This window comes from Engystomops pustulosus, chromosome 3, assembly GCF_040894005.1.
Source record: "Engystomops pustulosus chromosome 3, aEngPut4.maternal, whole genome shotgun sequence".
Lineage (NCBI taxonomy): Eukaryota > Metazoa > Chordata > Amphibia > Anura > Leptodactylidae > Engystomops > Engystomops pustulosus.
In genome coordinates, this window is record NC_092413.1 from 6,952,909 (window position 1) to 6,973,314 (window position 20,406).

The 20,406-nt window shown below is 44.8% G+C and overlaps 3 protein-coding genes and 1 long non-coding RNA gene across 5 annotated transcripts in view; 1 reads left to right on the forward strand and 3 right to left on the reverse strand.

Annotated features, from left to right (window-relative positions):
- LOC140120765 (uncharacterized) overlaps nucleotides 1-4,499 on the reverse strand; it is a 48,564-nt gene extending 44,065 nt beyond the window's left edge. The window contains exons 1-5 of the mRNA XM_072139710.1: nucleotides 4,358-4,499; nucleotides 4,146-4,255; nucleotides 3,893-4,033; nucleotides 3,685-3,808; nucleotides 3,482-3,579 (exon numbers count right to left, since the gene is read on the reverse strand). Coding sequence (XP_071995811.1) covers nucleotides 3,482-3,579; nucleotides 3,685-3,808; nucleotides 3,893-4,033; nucleotides 4,146-4,255; nucleotides 4,358-4,430 — 546 coding nt within the window. The 5' untranslated portion in view covers nucleotides 4,431-4,499. The remainder of the gene's footprint in view (nucleotides 1-3,481; nucleotides 3,580-3,684; nucleotides 3,809-3,892; nucleotides 4,034-4,145; nucleotides 4,256-4,357) is intronic.
- The window catches only part of LOC140120870 (uncharacterized), a 326,412-nt gene that overhangs the window by 125,971 nt on the left and 180,035 nt on the right, over nucleotides 1-20,406 (forward strand). The gene's annotated exons all lie outside the window — the stretch shown is intronic.
- Nucleotides 9,772-15,566, reverse strand: LOC140120860 (zinc finger BED domain-containing protein 6-like). The gene is made up of 4 exons (XM_072139858.1): nucleotides 15,404-15,566; nucleotides 14,631-14,688; nucleotides 13,447-13,535; nucleotides 9,772-12,972 (listed from the first exon to the last, which is right to left on the reverse strand). Exons 2-4 carry the CDS (start codon nucleotides 14,671-14,673, stop codon nucleotides 10,285-10,287), a joined length of 2,820 nt encoding a protein of 939 aa, XP_071995959.1. The 5' UTR covers nucleotides 14,674-14,688; nucleotides 15,404-15,566; the 3' UTR covers nucleotides 9,772-10,284.
- Nucleotides 15,648-18,240, reverse strand: LOC140120908 (uncharacterized). Its single transcript, XR_011853997.1, has 3 exons — nucleotides 18,155-18,240; nucleotides 16,140-16,298; nucleotides 15,648-16,027 (listed from the first exon to the last, which is right to left on the reverse strand). It is a non-coding gene; the product is annotated as an uncharacterized lncRNA (long non-coding RNA).

Consider the following 20,406-nt stretch of genomic DNA (forward strand, 5'->3'; position numbering starts at 1 on the left):
TTGTTTTTGTACGTATTTACTTTATGCGGTATTTTGGTTGTTTGGTCCGGTTGGATAACTTTGTTTTGTTTGGTGTAGCATTTATTTGGGCGAGATACCATATTTTGGAACCCCTACCCACCCTAAATATTTTGGTTAATTGATGTAAATTGGGCAAAATCAGCTAATTTTTTTTTTTATTGCTCACTCATAGAGCTCAAAACGTGAAAAGAGATCTTCCGAAATACTTAGTCGTTAGGATTTAAAAAGGACAATAGGTGGCTATACACTTGTTTGACTGACGGTGTACATCTGGCTCGGCAAAAGTCCATATGATATAAAACACCAGAGGAGTCTCCCAAGAATGAAGAGAAAACAATCCCAACTTGCCCGATACTTGTTTCCCTCAACAGCTGCCATACGAGAAGAGTGAGAAGGTCCAGTACAGGTTAGATGTTTAGATGAAACCATCGAAAAATCCACAATCTCAGTTCTCGGAGGACTGATCTGTGCACTGCACTATTATGGCTCCACTATCATCACTGTGAGTTCTCCGATGCTGAAGAAAAACCGATTCTTCTTTGAAACATTTCCCACATACAAGACATAAAAACGGCTTCTCCTCGGAGTGAGTTTTCAGATGATGTAAAAAACTGACCTTATGAGCAAAACATTTCTTACAATCTGAACACGAATAAACCTTCTCCCCCGTGTGGGTTTTTTCATGCTGACGCAGACCCCACTTCTTAATAAAAGATTTTCCGCACTGCAAGCAAGAAAATGGCCTCTCCCCCGTGTGAGTTCTCAGATGTTCCACCAGATTAGATTTCCTAAAGAAAAGTTTCCCACATTCCGAGCATGAAAAGGTTTTTTCCTCGATGTGAAGTCTTATGTGTCGTACGAGATGCGCTTTCTGGATAAAACTCTTCTCACATTCAGGACATGAAAACGGCTTCTCCTCCGTGTGAAGTCTTAAGTGTCCCTCGAGACTTGATTTCTTACTGAAACACTTCCCACACTCAGGACATGAAAATGGCTTCTCCCCGGTGTGCATTCTCTCATGTACCTCAAAGGAACCTTGATGTCTAAAGCGCTTCCCACATACGGAACAAGAAAACGGCTTCTCTCCCGTGTGAATTCTTACGTGTTGGACAAGATATGCTTTCTGACCGAAACGCCTCCCGCATTCATGACACGGATACGGCTTCTCCCCTGTGTGCGTTTTCTGGTGTCTCTCAACAGATGCTTTATTTTTAAAGCTTTTCCCACATTCGGAGCATAAAAATGGTTTATCTCCGGGGTAAATTCTCCGATTTCCACTAACATTAACTTTTATCGTGAGACATTTATCGTATTCTGAACATGAAAATTGCCCTGTATCCTTGTTTATTAGACTAGATGAAGGTTCCAGGTCACCAGTGGTATCTGTGGATGAATTTATGCCTTGAAGGACTGAGGGAACATTAGGAGCCATTGGATTGTCCTTTGTTGGAATGTTATCTTCTACTTCATGATATGAAGATAATAGGAGATGTTCACTGGAACTTCTTACCCTCTTATCTTTATCTGGCAAAAGAAACAATATATGTTATGGTGTTGTAAGGTCAAAGATAGAAAGGAAGCACAGGGGGATCAAAGGCTAGATCCGCCATGATAACCCTACCTAGCTGCCCACCCTACCCTAAACAGTAGGTGAAATATTGTTGATGTTTCCTTCCTACGCCAAAGTGAAAATACAGAGAGAAATAACACAGAAGAATAGTCTTATAAATACAGGTCAAAACCAATAGGACAATGCAGTACAGGTTCAGGAGACAATGGCTAGTCATTAGACAGGCAATAGGTCAAAATATCCAATATTAAGAAAAGAAACACTGGCAAGCTGTGTAAATTAGCCGGACAAACCTCTTATGAGATATCAGAGTCCCAGTCCAGAAGGTGATTGGACTGGTTCTGGTTCAGGCTAGGAAGGAAGAAATGTTAGTGGAGAATTCACTTATCATAGGAAGATTAACCGTCTGTAAACCAGAATAAAGTTAGCAGGAGACAGACAGGTGTGAAAATTAATCAAGACAGCCAAGGACTAGAAAAGCAATTTTTTAGTTGGACTGCACATCACTCCAGTTTCAGTAGGTAGTAGGATAACCAATCCATCCAATATATAAAGCTGAGTGTATGTATGTGTATGTATGTCTGCTAAAGGAATCTGCACCGTTGCATTTGCCATCACCAAATTATGCACAGCTGCTCTTTGTGACTCAGGGAATGTCATAGATCCGGTTTTGAGCCGAAATTTTAACCTTGCGCTTTCCAAAATACACTTATTACCCCCCATATACAGGAGACATTGTCTGCTGCTGTGGCAGTTAAAAGCTGAGCCGTGATTGGTTTGCCACAGGTCATTAATGTGAGCTTTGAGATTTGATTGGTTACTATAGGCAGATGCTTATGCTTGAGGTAAGATGGATAGAGATAGGGGGAGATTTATCAGAAATGTCCGAGGTAAAACTCTTCCAGCTGCCCATGGAAGATCAGAGATCAGCTTTAATTTTATAAAAAGCTGTGGGAAGATGAAACTCGAGCTCTGATTGGTTACCATGGGCAACTAGAACGCTTCCGATAAATATACTCATAGACAAAGTGACAGTGATAGACAAATACAGAGATGGTCAGAGACAGTCGGAGAAAGTCAGAGACAGTCTGTGTCAGAGACAGTCAGAGACAGAGAGAGATAGATACAAATAAAATATTTTTTTTGTTAACCCAATCTATTTTGTAAGAGCTAAGAACAGTTATTTACTATCCCAAGCAAAGCCGGGAGCTACAAAAGCCACAAAATTATGGTCAGCAGTGCATCTTCTGCCGGATTAACGAGCAGTGGAAGACGCCCAAGCCTAAATTGCACAGATATTACATTATATTTAACTTTTTGGAAGAATTTTTTTTTAAATAACCAGTGAAGCTTTATTAAAACAACAGCAAGGAAACAAAGTGCCATCCAAATACAGGTACACACTAAATTGTACAAAAAGTACATAGTAAATGTCAGGCACTTACTGTATAAAGACCTTAAAGTTTTCTTGAGCTCCTGTATTTGTCTGAATTCAGTTTAATGAAGACATTTTTTGGAACACAAGGTTTACGAAAGCCTCTTACCCTCCAATGACATTGTTGAGTATTGTCTGAATTCTTCCCTTATTTCACCACAATTTTCCTGCAAAGATGTAAAAGATAAAATTGTATCTTATAAAATATTTCAGGTATAATCAGATCAGTAACACAGGGGACACTTATGACCGTAACGATAGGGATCTTTATTTATACAGTATATTACTAACTCGTAAAATATGAGCCTTGTCCTGAGAAACTCAAATCTGCAAAATACGTATCAGGGGGATTCAATGTTCTGGCTGATTGATTACTACTCCACCTCTGCCGGAGACATTTAGTAGAAAACTTCATCAGTCCAAAGAAGTTTCAAAGAAATCTCAACATCTCCTACCTGATGATGGGGTGGGACCTCCTGCTTTATTCCTGGCCAGTCCTGGGGATCTGGAGGACGGGGACATCTCTCTGGTGGATCTCTCCTACTGGATCCATCTATAGGAAATAACACAGTGACTGATACATTGTCTACATGTGATGAGCAGATGATGGGGGAATCTCGCTGACTCTCCTCTACAATCAGGGAAGGTCTCCTCTTACCTGGTGATGTGAGGGGCTGGTGGTCCTCCATCATGACCTCCTTGTACAGGTCCTTGTGTCCTTCTACATACTCCCACTCCTCCATGGAGAAATAGACAGCCACATCCTGACATCTTATAGGAACCTGACACACACAATGACACAGTCATCACCCGGACCCCTCCCCTGTGTTATTATATAATGTCCCAGCATTCCCGGCAGCACTCACCTCTCCACTCAGCAGCTCAGTGATCCTGGAGGTAAGTTCTAGGATCTTCTGCTCATGTATCAGTGAATGAGGTGGAGGCTGGGTGATGGGGCTCTGGGGGGTCACACACTCACCAGACGACTTCTTCACTACTGTGTAATCCTGTGTATGGGGAGACACTGATCACTACATAGATCCTAAGAATCCTTCACCTCTCCAGTCATTTCCCTGTTGTATTCCTAGAGATAAGAGCCGTGTCCTGGGAGACTCTCACCTCTCCAGTTATCCAGTAGATGATCTCTAGGGTGAGGTCCAGGATCCGGGCAGCCGTGGTTCTGTCCTGCTCCATCCCCGTTGGGTCACTGGTAGAAAGAATTATTGTTTCTTAAAGGAAAATATAACATATGAATTTTCTGTTCCTGTAATTTGATGGAGAACACAGTAGTAAATCATCTGCACCTCATTCCCCCCTCGGTCTCTCGTTACCTTCCCACACACAATAACACCGCACTCTGCTATAGATTCCTACTACCATGTAGTCACGTGTTAATGACATCATCACAGGTCCTTTGCCCCACTAGCTTATCGAGGAACACAAATGCCTAAATGGTATTAATGTTCTAGGACCTTTGATGACATCACACTGGTCACATGACTGGAAGTGTTGTGCCATAAATCCCTGCTGCTTTGCTCCTCCCCTTATGTGACTGATCACATGACCATGACATCATCACAGGTCCTGCAGTCACTAGTATATAAGATCTACAGATCAGTCATGGAGGCTACATAGAAAAGCTTCTGATTGTTCGAATTTCTTGAAAACCTTAAAGGGGTGGGGAAAGGGTAATGGCAAACTGAAAGACTGTCAGGAAAGTTCCCGATGTACATGCTGTACATCTCCATAGACACATCGGGGGAGATTTATCATTAGGATTTTGAGCAGTTGTCTATGTGTTAGACTGTCAGTTTCCGACAGTCTGATTTATAGTCGGGTGTATGTGTATTGTTAAATACCTTCTGATGCTAGTATCAGCTATGTGGGAATGCACGTATGTTTAACATTTCCTCAATTTCTGCCTTTTTGCAATGTTTTTGCACAGGAAATTCTCAGATGCCTCAAAACCTAAAATTAATCAAAAACTTTAAAATTGAGCAATTTTTGTGCCATGAGCTTGATTTATTTTCAGCATTTTTTTTTTAAACTTGCGCTTACGTTGGTGCTATACCTATTAAAAGCAGCTTACAGAGCACCGGCCGGCTGTCCGAGGCCAGTAATTCTACCTGCATGTTGTTTTTGTTTGGATAGTGCTGTGTTGTGGGGGCTAATAATCCACAGGTAATATATGTCCTTGGGGGAGTGAATCTGGGAGAGTCCCTTGTTGAGAAGGAACTGGGTGACTAGTAGATCATAAATTGAATAACAGCACAATGTCAGTCAGCTGCCTCTAAAGCCAGTGGGATCTTGTCATGTATCAGCAATGATCTGGACTCCCGGGATAGGGATGTAATATTACCACTATACAAGGCACTGGTTCGGCCACACCTGGAATATGCTGTCCAGTTCTGGGCTCCGGTCCATAAAAAGGATGCCCTGGAGCTGGAGAGGGTTCAATGTAGAGCCACAAAAATGATAAGGGGTATGGAGGGTCTCAGTTATGTGGAAAGATTAAAACAACTAGATTTATTTAGTCTGGAAAAGAGACGACTACGAGGAGACATGATTAATTTATATAAATATATGAATGGTCCATACAGAAAATATGGTGGTAAGTTGTTTCAGATTAAATCAAATCAAAAGACGAGGGGGCACTGTCTCCATCTGGAGAAAACAAGGTTTAATCACCGGAGGCGACAGGGCTTTTTTACTATGAGAACTGTCAAATCTGTGGAATAGCCTGCTTCAGGCGCTGGTCACAGCAGGGACAGCAGAGAGCTCAGGCGCTGGTCACAGCAGGGACAGCAGAGAGCTCAGGCGCTGGTCACAGCAAGGACAGCAGAGAACTCAGGAGAAGAGCACAGCAGAGACAGCAGAGAGCTCAGGTGCTGGTCACAGCAGGGACAGCAGAGAGCTCAGGCGCTGGACACAGCAGGGACAGCAGAGAGCTTCAAGAAGGGTCTAGATGCCTTTTTACACCTAAATAACATTGATGGTTATGTTATATTGAATTATTTCCCATAAATCCCTTCCTCATCCAGTCCCTACCCTTCCTTGGTTGAACTTGGACATGTGTCTTTTTTCAACCGTATAAACTATGATACCTACTGTGGACTACTTTGGATTCAAAGGATAACGTAGATGACAACATAAAAAAACCGGTGTGAGTTCCCCCATATTTTCCAAATCAGTCAGCCTACAATTACTGTGCTGGGATAGCCCAATGTTAGGGGGCTATTCCAGCGCAACAATAACAGCCTGCAGCTGCACCACTACCTACCATCTATAGAAAGTCATGTATTGGTTTGCACCCATCTCTTCCCGGCACCCCTGGTGGCAATGGGTACCGGGGTAATAGTATTGGCGTTAGTGGTCACCTTTTTTTTTTTGCCAAATTCACACTAAGGCCAGCGCTTAGAAATGAGCATTGACAACTAGACAGCACCACTACTATGGCAAACTATGAAGAGTGTTGCAAAGAAAAGAAAAACACACTTTTATTAAAAATATTACATTTTATTGAATCAAAAATGCAGACAAACCCTCGTTGACCATTTTATTTGTTAATAAAATGCTGGTCATCAACGTAATCCTTCAAATCCGAAGTAATCCACAGCAGGCACGGTCTTGGAAGACAAAGAAAACAAACACACACAAAAAAGGGGGGTGGGGAACATGCTCGTTGTCTAGGGGGAGGAGGACATGCTTGTTGTCTAGGGGGAGTATATGCTCATTGTCTAGGTAATATTTGCAGCAGGTAAGGGGTTAACCATAACTATAAAAGGAAAAAAAAAGTCAGTAGAAACAGATAAATATGGGGTGTATGGAGAAAATCCAGGGTGTGGCACAACTATACACTTGTGGACTCGGAGATGGGCGGAGAGCGCAGGAAGAAGATTTCATGGAGGATGGGTGAGGGGACAGGAAGAAGAAGATTACAGTTATAGGTGCAGGAAAAACACACCAGCCAGCCAGCCTCCCAAAGATTCCTGGAGAACGTGCGCCAGAAATCATGAATCTGGCGCCCCCTGCACACTAAATTTGTCCCAATGTTTGCACAGGTCTCCAGCCTTGTCCTACACATCCCCCGCAACACACACTATCCAAACAAAATCAACGTGCAGGTAGAATTGCTGGCCTCTGACAGACGGGAAGATAGATGCAGTGCAAGAAAAAATGCAAAAAAAACCCCACACAAACCTACCCAAAATAAATGAAGATACATCTCCCCCCCCCCCCTTGTAGTAGCAATGGACCCACATACACCACCTCCTATGTGGTGTAGTTTTGCATTCTTCTGAACGTTCTCAGTTGATACATCTGGTGTTGCACACTCACGTAGGTTGATATTTGCCTCTGTGGTGTATTTTTTTCACCATTATGTGACTTTACAGTTGTGTTTTTTATCGCTAAAAAAAACCTGCAAAAATTTGCAACAATTAGACTCCAAGAAGCTACATATATTTTTTTTTGGCCTGGATCTGGAAATCTACCATCAAAATCCATTGTGAAAATCCTGGGACACTTATCCATAGATCAGGCATCGTAATTGTCTTATATTTGTTATCCATGTTCTCCTTCCTTCTAAAATCAACATTTATAATTATGCTAATGGAGTTCTCTTGGGGGTTTTATCAAAGCCCCTCTGAGCAATTACTTCAAGGGTTGTTACACTGTGCAGGAGCACTTCCCCCTCCCATTGCATGATGAGACTTCCAGGCAGAAGGAGGGGAAAGTGCTGAGTGAGCATTCTCTGAGAAGGAGGCAAATTTCATAGATAAAGGTGTCCATGGCTTAGACTGAAGAGACAGAGGAGCGGGTGATTCCACCGGACACTCTCTGGGAACCTTCGCCTCATTACATGATGCAGCATATCTCTCCACATCAACCTTAGGAGGCGAAACAGACCTTAGGTTTGCAAACCACAGAAATCAAGACTGACGGACTTGATGTCCTTGGCCTTAGAGTCAACAAAGACCTTGTCAGACATCTTGTTCTCAGTCAAGGAGCCAACAACAGGTGACCTCATCTGAGGTTTCTGACATACCTGGGCACCTAAGTGACGTCCCTGATTTTCACCCAGATGCTGATGCTTCTTCGCCGGAGGTCTGATAGGACAGGACTCGATGAAATAACCAGAGTAGAAGCACAGGGTGTTCCTCTTATGGAGATATCTGCTGAGGTGAACTCCCACTTCTATCTTTATAGGCTCGTCCACTTCTATTCTTTCGATAGAGCAGGTGAGACCAAGGTAGAAGGAACAGGTAGAGCAGACTCATGTTCACACTTACATTCTCCATAACATCTCTCCACTCTGGGGTCTTAAGCCCAATCTAAACTGGTATCTTAAAGTTCTATCATTCGATCCTCTTGGAATGGACCATCTCCTGAACTCTTCTGCGGCTCGTTTTCCCTACAGTCAACTGACCTTCTGCAAAACTGGCTTTGTCAGGTTCCTCATCGTTCTCAAAGCTTAACAAAAAGATCTACTGAGGACATCTCTGGAGCATCAGGGGCTAGAGAAACCTTCCTGAGGGTTTCCAGACTTGATGATGCCTACCACTCTGGTTGTCATCACCAAAACACTGGGCTCTAAGGTGGAAATACAGCTCACAACACTTCCTGAAGGAAAAAGCATGAGTTTGACCTAAGGCTCATACACAGATTGACCTGAAATTAAAGGGAGGCGCTGTTCTTGCTATTGTACACGTTCAACCACATGCTGATCCATCTCCAGAGCTAGACCCTACACCTGACTAACAGCTTCCATTGCCTCCATATTCAAGTATGTAAAGCTGGTTATTCTTTCATGAACCTGTCCAGCAACCACAACCAGACTTGGTTCTAGACTGGGTAAGTGGTGGCGAATTCAACCTGCGACACCCCTGTGGGCTACGGCCCTTCCTGCAGCAGATAAGCCGCCCCTGACAAAGGCAAACCTGCTATTATAAGCCTAACTAATGGACCCGAGTGACCCTGCAAGGTGACATGGAAAAACTTACTTCGCTTGGCAGCCGCTGGATGGTGTAACAGGAAATCAGAGATAGACCAGTGTTCACACCAGAACGTGGAAAAGTGACAAGCCAAAAACAAACAAGTCTGAGGCAGGGAAAGGGGGTCACACCGGGTGATACATGACAATGATTGATAGACAAACAACAGATACAGACAGACAAGCGGAGTCGGACAGAGCAAGGTCAAAGCCAAGATGGCGGCAAATGTACAGAATCTGAAAGCGATGGAGTGGTTGATTTACATGGCTGAAGTCGGATACACAGAATAGCAAAGGTAACAAAAAGGCAAAGGCAAGGAGTAGGACTACAATAATCACCACCCTGTGAAGGAACTGGGCAGGATATAAAGGGAGTAATGGACGCTGCCCCCAGCACTGACTGGTTCAGCCGTCCATCACTGAAACCGCAGCTGCAGACAAAACAAGCTCTAATGTGTATTGGATGTCATTTTTCCATCTACGCTATAGTTAGCTAATTTTTTATTTTTTTATACTTAAATACTTCACACTGGAGGCTTATTTCATATTTCTCTTCGTTTCATGCTCAGTGCGCTAGAATACGGTATAGATATCCTGACGCACTTATTATTTTAAGCACCAAGCATCTTATAGTGCGATGAGAATAACACATAAGAAAAAAATGAAAGCAAATAAAATAATTTTGAAACAGTTGTAAGAGGTCCAGTGGGAGGAAGAGGCGGCAGACAACGTGTTTTTTTTTAAAAAATAAACTTTATTATAGTTAAAGAACAATATAAAACCAGGTCTATATACATCGGGGCCTACTTATAAGCCGGTTTACATATTGGGGCTCATTTACTAAGGGTCCTGCAGCCACGATTCCATCAGGTCTCCCCCAATATTTACGATTTGCGACACTTTTCACCAAATTGCCCCGGGTTTTGGCCCACGTGATCGGATTGTGGTGCATAAGCGTCGGCTTTCACGCAACAGAAATCAGGGGGAGTGGCCCTCAGACAACCCGACGGATTCGGAAAAAACGCAGAATGTAAAAAAAGATTTGTGTCGCAAGATCAGCACTTACATGCACCGGGAAGAAAGAAGGTGAACTTCGCGGACTTCGGCACAACAGTGACGCCTGGTGTATATCGGGTGCACAACCTTAGTGAATCCCGGCAAAACCCGAATCCACGTCGGAGAACGCGCCGCTGGATCGCGACTGGACCGGGTAAGTAAATGTGCCCCATTGTGTATAAAAAATGAGGTATCCAACACTTTAACCACTCACTGAGGCGCTGGCACCTCCAAGTCGCCTGGGATCCACGCCTGGTTCATCTTAATGAATGTTAGGATGTCCACATTGGCTGTGGATTGGCGGATCCTCTTGTCGGTGATGAAACCCCCAGCAGTGCTGAACTCCCGCTCTGACACTGAAACTGCACTGGCCGCAGGACAAGCCAGCACCTCCAAGGCATAGAGGGCAAGCTCTGGCCACGTGTCCAATTTACTAACCCAGAAATTGAAGGGGAAGGAGCCATTGTTCTGTACCAGGGGACGTGTTGAGAGATATTCTTCCGTCATATAAGTCACAGTCTGCCTTCTGGTGTTATGTGCCGTATCCAATGGTGGTGGAGTTTGAGGAGAATTGAAGATGGTGTCCCACATTGCAGCCATACTTATTCTCCCTCCTGAGTTGATGCTGGTGCTCCTGCTGGGTTGTTGACTTCCTCCTCCTTCTTGTGCCGTCACTAAGGTCTCAGTGCTGGATGGAAACTTTGCCAGTAGGGCCTCCACCAGAGTGCATTTGTACTCCCTCATTTTTCTCTCATACTTTAGTGGTGCAATCAAGGATGTTATCTTATCCTTATAGCGTGGGTCCAGCAGGGTTGCCACCCAGTAATCGGCACTGCTGACTATACGGGCAACTCGGGGGTCATTGCGTAGGCATTGGAGCATGAAGTGGCTCATGTGGGCCAGGCTTCCCAGAGGCAAGGACGAGCAGTCCTCAGTAAGAGGTGTCTCCTCCTCCTCCATATCCCCCCAGCCACGTTCCAGTGACACCCATGAGGTGGGTTGGGTGCCACCTTGCTGTGAAGAGAACTCCTCTTCTTCCTCCAAAATGGTTTCCTGGCTGGGCAGTGGAGTACCTGACACCTGTGAATCATGTGTGGACTTGACTGACAGCTCTTCCTTCTCTGCTCCCTCCTTTGCCACCATTACAACCTCTGTCATGGCATGAAGTGTTTTTTCTAACAGGCAAAGGATGGGGATGGTATCGCTTATGATGGCGTCTTCAGCACTGACAATATTGGTGGCATATTGGAAGGAGTGGAGCACAGCACAAATGTCCCTCATGGAGGCCCAGTCATTGGTGGTGAAGTGCTGGTGGTCACTACTTTGACTTCCACTGGCGTTCTGTAGCTGGTATTCAATGATTGCCTGCTGCTGCTCACACACCCTTTCCAGCATATGTAAAGTTGAATTCCACTTGGTTGGTACATCATGTAGGAGGCAATGGGTGGGAAGGCCAAAGTTCCTCTGGAGTGCAGATAGGCGAGCAGCAGCAGGGTGTGAAAGACGGAAATGTGAACCCATGGCACGAACTTTATGCAGTAGCTCTGGGAGGCCTGTGTAATTGGCCAGGAACCTTTGCACCACCAAGCTGAGCACATGTGCCAGGCAAGGGATGTGCATCAATTTGGCCAGGCCCATGGCTGCTACAATGTTCCGCCCATTGTCACACACCACCTTTCTGGGCTTAAGGTTTAGCGGCAGCAACCACTCATCTGTCTGCTCCTGGATCCCAGTCCACAGCTCCTGGGCAGCGTGTGGTATTTCGTCCAGACAAATGAGTTTCAGCACTGCCTGCTGCCGTTTCCCCAAGGCTGTGCTAAAAGTGGTGGGCGAGGTGCTGCGTTTACTGGATGAAGAGACAGGAGAGAAGGAAGTGGAGCAGTCATCAACTGGAGGCAAGGAGTGATCTCTGACAATCCTGGGTGGTGGAAGTGTATGCACGGAAGCGCTTCCTGCTTCGGAACCAGCCGCCACTGCGTTAACCCAGTGGGCAGTTAAGGAGATGTAACGTCCCTGCCCGTCCCCACTTGTCCACGTGTCGATTGTGAGGTGTACCTCGGGACTAATAGCATTACGTAATGCACACCTTATTTTGTCTACAACCTGCTGGTGCAGGGCTAGGATGGCCTGCTGCGAAAAATAGTGGCAACTGGGAATGACATACTGTGGGACAGCTGCCGCCATCAGATCTTTAAAGCTATCCGTCTCCACCAGCCTAAACGGTAGCATTTCAAAGGCCAAAAATTTTAAAATACATCCATTCAGGACCAAAGTTTGTGGGGGAGATCGGCCAAACTTCACTTTTTCCTCCATTTTTGGGGGGATGGAGAGCTGAACCCTTCCCTGGGATGGTGTGGACTGGCTTGATAATGGTGGAGGTAGTGGTGCCATCACATCTTCCCTTTTCGGGGAAACAGCAGACCTCGTCACTGGAGAGGAGGTTGTAGAGGTTAAGACAACTGAAGCAGAAGGGGAAGCCTCAGGTGTTTCCAGGTTTTTTTGGTGTCTCATCCACTGCAGCTCGTGTTTTGTTTGCAGGTGCCTGGTCATACACGAGGTGCTCAAATTGTTGATACTTTGGCCGCGCTTTACAGACTGGCTGCACAGCGTGCAAATGACACGAGTTCTGTCTTCATCACACTGGGTGAAAAAATGCCATGCCTTGGAGATCCTCTGGTACACCCTTCTCTTGCCGAGTTGATCGGAGTGGTGGGCAGTAGCAGGCAGCATCGTGGCTATGGGCTGCCCACTGCACCTTCCACATTCGCTGCTGTCTACCTGGGGTTTCGTAACCACCGCCTCTTCATCTAAAGTCTCATTGTCTAAAACCCATGTTGGGTCTAGAACCTCGTCATCATCCCCCGGATCGTCTGTCCCCGAGTCCTCACCACTGCAATGCTTAAGGTGCAGAGAAAGACAAAAAAAAAGTTATGTAGAATCACAGACTGAGATTTCAGAAGACTAAATCATCCACAGAACCACATAAAAACAGGTCTCCTAATAGCTACAAAGCATCACATAGCCTCCCCCTCCCTCCAGAGTGAGCAGGCTGCGGAAGCCCTTCTCCTACAATAGTTGGTCTATAGAATTTCTTATGATTTGGGGGTAGCATAAGTTCGGGTGGAGGGTTGAGCGCTCCTCACCCCTCCCCTCTGCATAGGGAGCCATGCTGCTGGGCAAAAGATACAGCACACGTATGTCAGCATACCGCGCCATGCACAGTGCACTCCTATGGCGCCCATATGCTAGATGCAGTTCATTCAGCCGTCATATATGGCCGTCTTACTTTGTTTTACCTACAGGGTGTTGGGGGTTTTGCTGTTTGGCCAGAGGCATTTAAAAGAAAGTTTATTAGACCTTAGCTTCACCAACCTGGGGATCCTCCTGCTTTTTTTCTGGAAAATCCTGTGAATCTGCAGGACTGGGACATCTCTCTGGTGGATCTCTCCTACTGGATCCATCTATAGGACATAACACAGTGACTGATACATTGTCTACATGTGATGAGCAGATGTGGTAGAAGGAGGACGGACAAATGTTATAGAAGAAAGGGAGGACAGAGAGGAAAGATTACTCTCGCTTTGCATTTCTAGCTAAGCCTACGGTCACTTTAGACCACCAGAGCAATGGTCTTCTCTAAGGAACTGGGGTCGGGATTGCTAATGTAGATCTTTAACTGGTTCTAAATATCCCAGGGCATTCAAAGAAGATTCATACCACCCCCTGCCATACAGTTCTTACAGAACTTCATGCTATGCTCTTTAGCAGAACATTTTCCCTCCTGGATAGGGTTTCCGCAGGCAACCGGTTTGGAATACACAGCCCATAATGATTGAAATTGATCCAGTGAGGACCACTCAGATGCACCTGCCAGGAGTTTCATAGCCCAGGTTTGGAGACCTCCCTGAAAAGGGATATCACTGCTCCTACTATCTGGGTTTGGGAGGCGATTTTTGGGGTATTACTTGTATTTGGACCCTACTCTGAAAAGTCTGAAAAATCAATTTTCGCGATAGATCTTATTTCAGAGAAATATTTATCAGAGTCCCAAATCCGGAAAGTGATTGGACTGGTTCCCTGAATCAAGACTAGCTAGAGAAAAAGGTGGAGAAGGCTCCTGTCCATCACAGATGGGTCAACTGTCTGTAAACCAGAATAAAGTCAACAGGAGACAGATGGGTGTGGTGGAAATTAACCAAGACAGTGAAGACAGTCGAGTGCAATAAAGCCGTGTTCACATTAGTGCAGGTAATGGTGTGACCCATAGTCAGCAGTGCATCTTCTGCTGCACATTATGGACAGTGGAAGACGCTGAATGGCACAGATGTTACAATATATTTAAGTTTTTGAAATATTTTTTTTTAAATTACTCAGACAAGCTTTATTAAGAGGACAGCAAGAAAACAAAGTCCCATCCAAATACAAAATTGTACAAAAAGTACAAAGGAAAAGAAATTAAAAACCTTAAAACATAGTTTTGATGAGCACCTGTATTTGTCTGTTTTCAGTTTAATGAAGAAATATTCGGAAACACAAGATTTACGAAAGGCTCTTACCCTCCAATGACATAGTTAAACATTGTTTGGGTTCTTCTCTCATTCCAACACAATCGTACTGCAAAGATGTCAAAGTAAAAGATAAAAGTTGCATCTTCTTAACAAAAATACAGCATTTCACATGCATTTGCCCCTGGATCCGACCGTAAATGTGATTTTTATGGTCGGCCAGGAAAAATTATTCTTTTGAATTGTTTTCCCTGTCTGCAAGATGCAATGTGATCTCTGCAGCTTCCCCTTTATTACAAGTCGAGCTCACACACAGACACTTCCTGCCAGCAAGCAGCAGTGTGCCCAGAGTTACATTACAAACTACAGGCAAGATAAGACCTTTATAGCAAGGGAAGGAGGCATGTAGCAGAGATGTGTTATAGCTGAGAGTGTCATTGTGTGTAATAGGCATCTCATGGATCTTATCATCCATCTCTGTCTCATCTCTCTTTCTATGTGTCAGATACTAGTAAATGTTCAGAAGGTAAATAAAACCCTGGACCCTGATAATCTAAGCACATTGTCAGCTCACAGCACAGAGGGATCATGACGTGTCTGCTCAGAAAGTCCTCACTCACACTCTGGAATCAAAAGTAAGTAGACAGGACTGCTAAATCACTTAACATTCAGGGTTTATTGGTAAGGCAAAAAAGACACATGGGTCACTTATTTAAAAGAGTGGCCCGCCCCTTTAATTACCAACCTAAAGTTATCTCACTGAGACATTTAGTAAAAACTTCATCAGTCCATAGAAGTTTCAAAGAAATCTTAGCCTTACTAACCTGATGATCCGGCGAGACCTCCTGCTTTATTCCTGGCCAATCCTGGGAATATGAAGGACTCGGACATCTCTCTGGTTCCTCTTTAATATCTTGGTAATCTGGAGGACGGGGACATCTCTCTGGTGGATCTCTCCTACTGGATCCATCTATAGGAAATAACACAGTGACTGATACATTGTCTACATGTGATGAGCAGATGATGGGGGAATCTCGCTGACTCTCCTCTACAATCAGGGAAGGTCTCCTCTTACCTGGTGATGTGAGGGGCTGGTGGTCCTCCATCATGACCTCCTTGTACAGGTCCTTGTGTCCTTCTACATACTCCCACTCCTCCATGGAGAAATAGACAGCCACATCCTGACATCTTATAGGAACCTGACACACACAATGACACAGTCATCACCCGGACCCCTCCCTTGTGTTATTATATCATGTCCCAGCATTCCCGGCAGCGCTCACCTCTCCGCTCAGCAGCTCAGTGATCCTGGAGGTAAGTTCTAGGATCTTCTGCTCATGTATCAGTGAATGAGGTGGAGGCTGGGTGATGGGGCTCTGGGTCCTGGATCCTCCTGATACACGGGGGGTCACACACTCACCAGACGACTTCTTCACTACTGTGTAATCCTGTGTATGGGGAGACACTGATCACTACATAGATCCTAAGAATCCTTCACCTCTCCAGTCATTTCCCTGTTGTATTCCTAGAGATAAGAGCCGTGTCCTGGGAGACTCTCACCTCTCCAGTTATCCAGTAGATGATCTCTAGGGTGAGGTCCAGGATCCGGGCAGCCGTGGTTCTGTCCTGCTCCATCCCTGCTGGGTCATTGATGGAGAAGCCCGGAGAAGACTAGCTGTGATTCTTGTATTTTGGGGAATTTAGGAAAATCAATCTCATCTGGAAGAACATTTTATAGATTAGGAATAAGTTAAAGCAAACTCTTATAGATGCCCCAGCTACAGGAGAAAACTTGTAAAAGAAAAAGAAGAAATTAAAAAAAAGAAGAAGAAAAAAGAAGAAAAAAAAAGGTGACAATGCCCCCCCCCCCCCAGGCGTCTTTGATGACCTCATGGGGGGCGTATAAAGTAAAAACACACACAAAAAATATTAACAAATATATAAAAATACATTCACATTTCCCCATGTAATAAAAAATTCCCCGCTACACTACAAAAAACATCACTATAGTCGCCCGTTTGCTCGACACTTTACATATTATATATCAAAACGACCGAAACAAAATAGGGAATTCAGTAATAATGGTCATTTTGAGTTATTTTCAGTTTTTATTACCTTTTAATACGTTTTAATTAGCTCTATGGGGGTCATTTACTTACCCGGTCCTGACGCGATCCAGCGGCGGGTTCTCTGTCGAGGATTTGGGTCTTGCAGCGATTCACTAAGGTAGTGCGCCCCGACGTCCACCAGGTGTCGCTGCTGCGCTGAGTTCACCGTCCGTTGCTGGGTGCAGGTAAGCGCGTGTCATGCGATACATCTTTTCTTTTAAATTCCGCGGGTTTTTCCGAATCCATCTGGTTTTCTGATGGCCACGCCCCCAATTTCCGTCGCATGCAACCTGGCACGATTGCGCCGAAATCCGATCGCGTGCGCCAAAAATCCCGGCGGAATTTGGCGCCAATCGGAAATCGTCGGGATACCCGATGGAAACGCGCGAATTGGGCCCTCAGTAAATGACTCCCTATGTGTCCCGAAAAAAACACAGCAAAAAATTTTAAGGTAGCATGAAAAAAAAGTGTTATGGCCCTTAAACAAATGCTCCGGTCACTAGAGCCTTTTCAGGCCGCGTCACTAAAGGGTTACAGGAAGTTATCATTTTTACCTGCACATGGGACCCGTCTTTTCTAATTTTGCTGTTGGGTTTTACGGCTCCGGTCCAGGCAGCTCCGGCTGCACCAAACTCCAATCAACGGAAATTGGACGAGCTGGGAAGGTTCACACGAAATAGCTGGTTGTCACTTTATGGAGGCGGCGCAGTGAGTGAACCCCCTCCATATACCCCTTGCCGTACGCAGACATACCTTTACTTCAGTTTGCAGGAAGGGGTTAAACAAATATCAATTTGTTTTTAATGGACACTTTGCTTTCCGTTAGTGTCAGTCATTTCCGTTTTTCATTATTTTATAGACATCCCCCCCCCCCATCCATCTTCTCCAGTCAGGGCGCGTTCACACGATGCGTTGCGTCTTTTGATGCTTCAGCCTTGATCACATGTTGAAGTAACATCGCGTTCTAGCAAATGCAATGGAGACGCAATGTTACTTCAATGTTACTTCAACATTCCAAAGGAATGTTGAGCCTTTGGAATGCGTCAAAAACGCATCGTGTGAATGCGCCCTAACGGATACTAATGGACACCGCTGCAAGTCAACGGGATAGATCCGTCGTTCATCCGTATTTATAAGGAAACCACAACGTAGATGGCAAAGGTCCTGACCGGCTTAGATGTACAGAACATTTGCGATAGTTGCCCCCAGCATAAAACGGATCATGACGCTTTGTCCTCTCACCTCTGACCTTATTCTAATATTGTCTTTTGTGTAATCCTTAAGGTTGTTGTATATGGACTTGTTTAGGGTCTAATTCACTTCATTGATATTTTTTACAGCTCTGATGTAAATAATTTTGTATAAAATAATCATCAGATTTGTGATTCTTTTTCCTGACTAACCCGGCACTTCTAAAATTTTCTCACCTTTTTTTTTTTTTTGGAATGTGAAGCTCATGTCACTGACCTGCAGGGAACCTCCTAGTGGCTGCAGGACCTGCAGTGATGTCACGATCATGTGATCAGACACATACATGGGGTAGATAGTGTAAATAGGACCTTTGATGACATCACACTGGTCACATGACCAGTAATCACTCCTGGCTGATCACGTGACCATGACATCATCACAGGTCCTGTAGATGCATCATCTGTAAAAGCCGACGTGACGATAAATGTTCTCGTCATTTTGAGGAGATGTATACGATGTCCTGTCATCTCACCCCAAAGACAGATTTTTTTTTCGGTTAAGGAGCTGTGTGAGGGCTTGTTTTTTTGTGCAACAATTCGGACTAACATTTAATATTCCATGCAATGTACTGGAAAAAATTCCAAATGCTGTTATGAAAAAACGCAGTGCGGGCGCAGATATTACGGTTCTGATTGATTATATATTTACTTGATATTTATAAAGGTTTTATGGTGTTTTAATACATTTAAAAAAAATTTTTACTCGGATGTGGGGGGTCACAATAATAGCAGCCACAATTAGAGGGGGAGCTGCTGGGGGGCACAATAAGAGGGGGAGCTGCTGGGGGGCACAATAAGAGGTGGAGCTGCTGGGGGGCACAATAAGAGGGGGAGCTGGTAGTAGAATGTGGTGACTCCTTGTGGGGAGGGGCAGTTGCTGCGGCTTGTGTCTCAGGGCGCATTCACACGATGCGTTGTGTCACGTTTTTGATGCGTTTTTGAAGCATCACAAAACCTTCAGCCTTGATCACATGCGGAGGTTACATTGTGTTTCCAATGCATCTGCTAAAACGAAGTGTAACCTCAGCGTGTGATCAAGGCTCAAGCCTTTGGAACGCATCAAAAAACGCAACGCATCGTGTGAACGCTCCTCAGTCTCCTCCACACGCATGCAGCTCCCTTGGCCCCTCCCCTCTTCCTGTCAATGCGAGCAGGCAGGGGAGGGAGGGGGGTGTTGAGGAGACTGAGACACAGGCTACTGTAGCCTCCCCCGGGAATTGGCATATGCTGCTGGCATGGAACCTGGTAATGTGAAATAAAGTTTGATAAAGTACTGAAATGATTCAGAATGCTGACAGAGGCATTTTTTAAAATCAGCACAGCATCGGCATCGGAAGGTGAGTACAAATTTTTTTTTTCTTATAGGCTAGGCGTTTCTCTGGGAGGGGCTGTATACTGGGGAAAGAGCTGCAGGCTACTGTGGGGCAGGGGCTGCAGATTATATATTTGGCGGGCAGGGGCTGCAGGCTGTATACTGGGTACAAGGGGCTTCTGGCTATATACTAGGGGCAGGCTCGCATATATACTACATGGGAGCTGACTATCTATATACTGGCTGCAGGCTGTGACCAATGCATTTCCCACCTTAGGCTTATACTCGAGTCAATATTGTTAGGGATTTTTATGCAGGGCCCCAACAGCCCTCTTGACTTTTGTAAGGTGAGTCCTAATTAACCCTTTGAGGGAGGATGAGATAGCTGCCGGCAGCGAGCTGACAGAGTAAATGAAAGACACAGTCGGTCTTCCGATGCACTCAAATCACACTGTTTATTTCAAACAGATACCGCTGTATTATAACACATAGAGATCAGCATTTGGGATGTTGTATGAATGGAGATAAGGGAATTAGATTCTATTGGCCATTATGCTTTTGTACCAGCACATTCTGGGAAAAATGACTAGGCCTTGTTTACAGCCATGCTTATCTACACAATGGCTCCTAGAAGCTTCTTCATAACCAAAATAAATAACAAGAATACAGAGGCCCGAAGGACGGTAAGAAATGCCAAGAATATTGTGAAAAGGCAAACAACAGTTTAAGTGAGAAAAATAGCTGAATTAAAACATTTAACTCTATAGCTTCTTAGAGGGAAGCATACCCCCCCCCCCCCAAGGTGGCCGCTGTATCTAAGATGGCGTCCAAAACCAGTGCGACCTCCTTAACAATAGGTTTTCCCAGTTTTTTGTGTTAAAATTAGGTACCTCAGCTTATACTCAAGTATATATACACTCACCGGCCACTTTATTAGGTACACCTGTCCAACTGCTCGTTAACACTTAATTTCTAATCAGCCAATCACATGGCGGCAGCTCAGTGCATTTAGGCATGTAGACATGGTCAAGACAATCTCCTGCAGTTCTCCCGAGCATCAGTATGGGGAAGAAAGGGGATTTGTGGCCTGTGAACGTGGCATGGTTGTTGGTGCCAGAAGGGCTGGTCTGAGTATTTCAGAAACTGCTGATCTACTG

Bases quoted from the DNA above. Each gene is read 5' to 3' on its own strand.
- LOC140120860 (XM_072139858.1), bottom strand. From the start codon at position 14,673: ATGAGAGAAGAACCCAAACAATGTTTAACTATGTCATTGGAGG. The intron at 13,536-14,630 runs GTAAGAGCCTTT...TATGTCCTATAG, and splicing joins TTTAACTATGTCATTGGAGG to ATGGATCCAGTAGGAGAGAT. The intron at 12,973-13,446 runs GTTGGTGAAGCT...CTGCACCTTAAG, and splicing joins AAAAGCAGGAGGATCCCCAG to CATTGCAGTGGTGAGGACTC.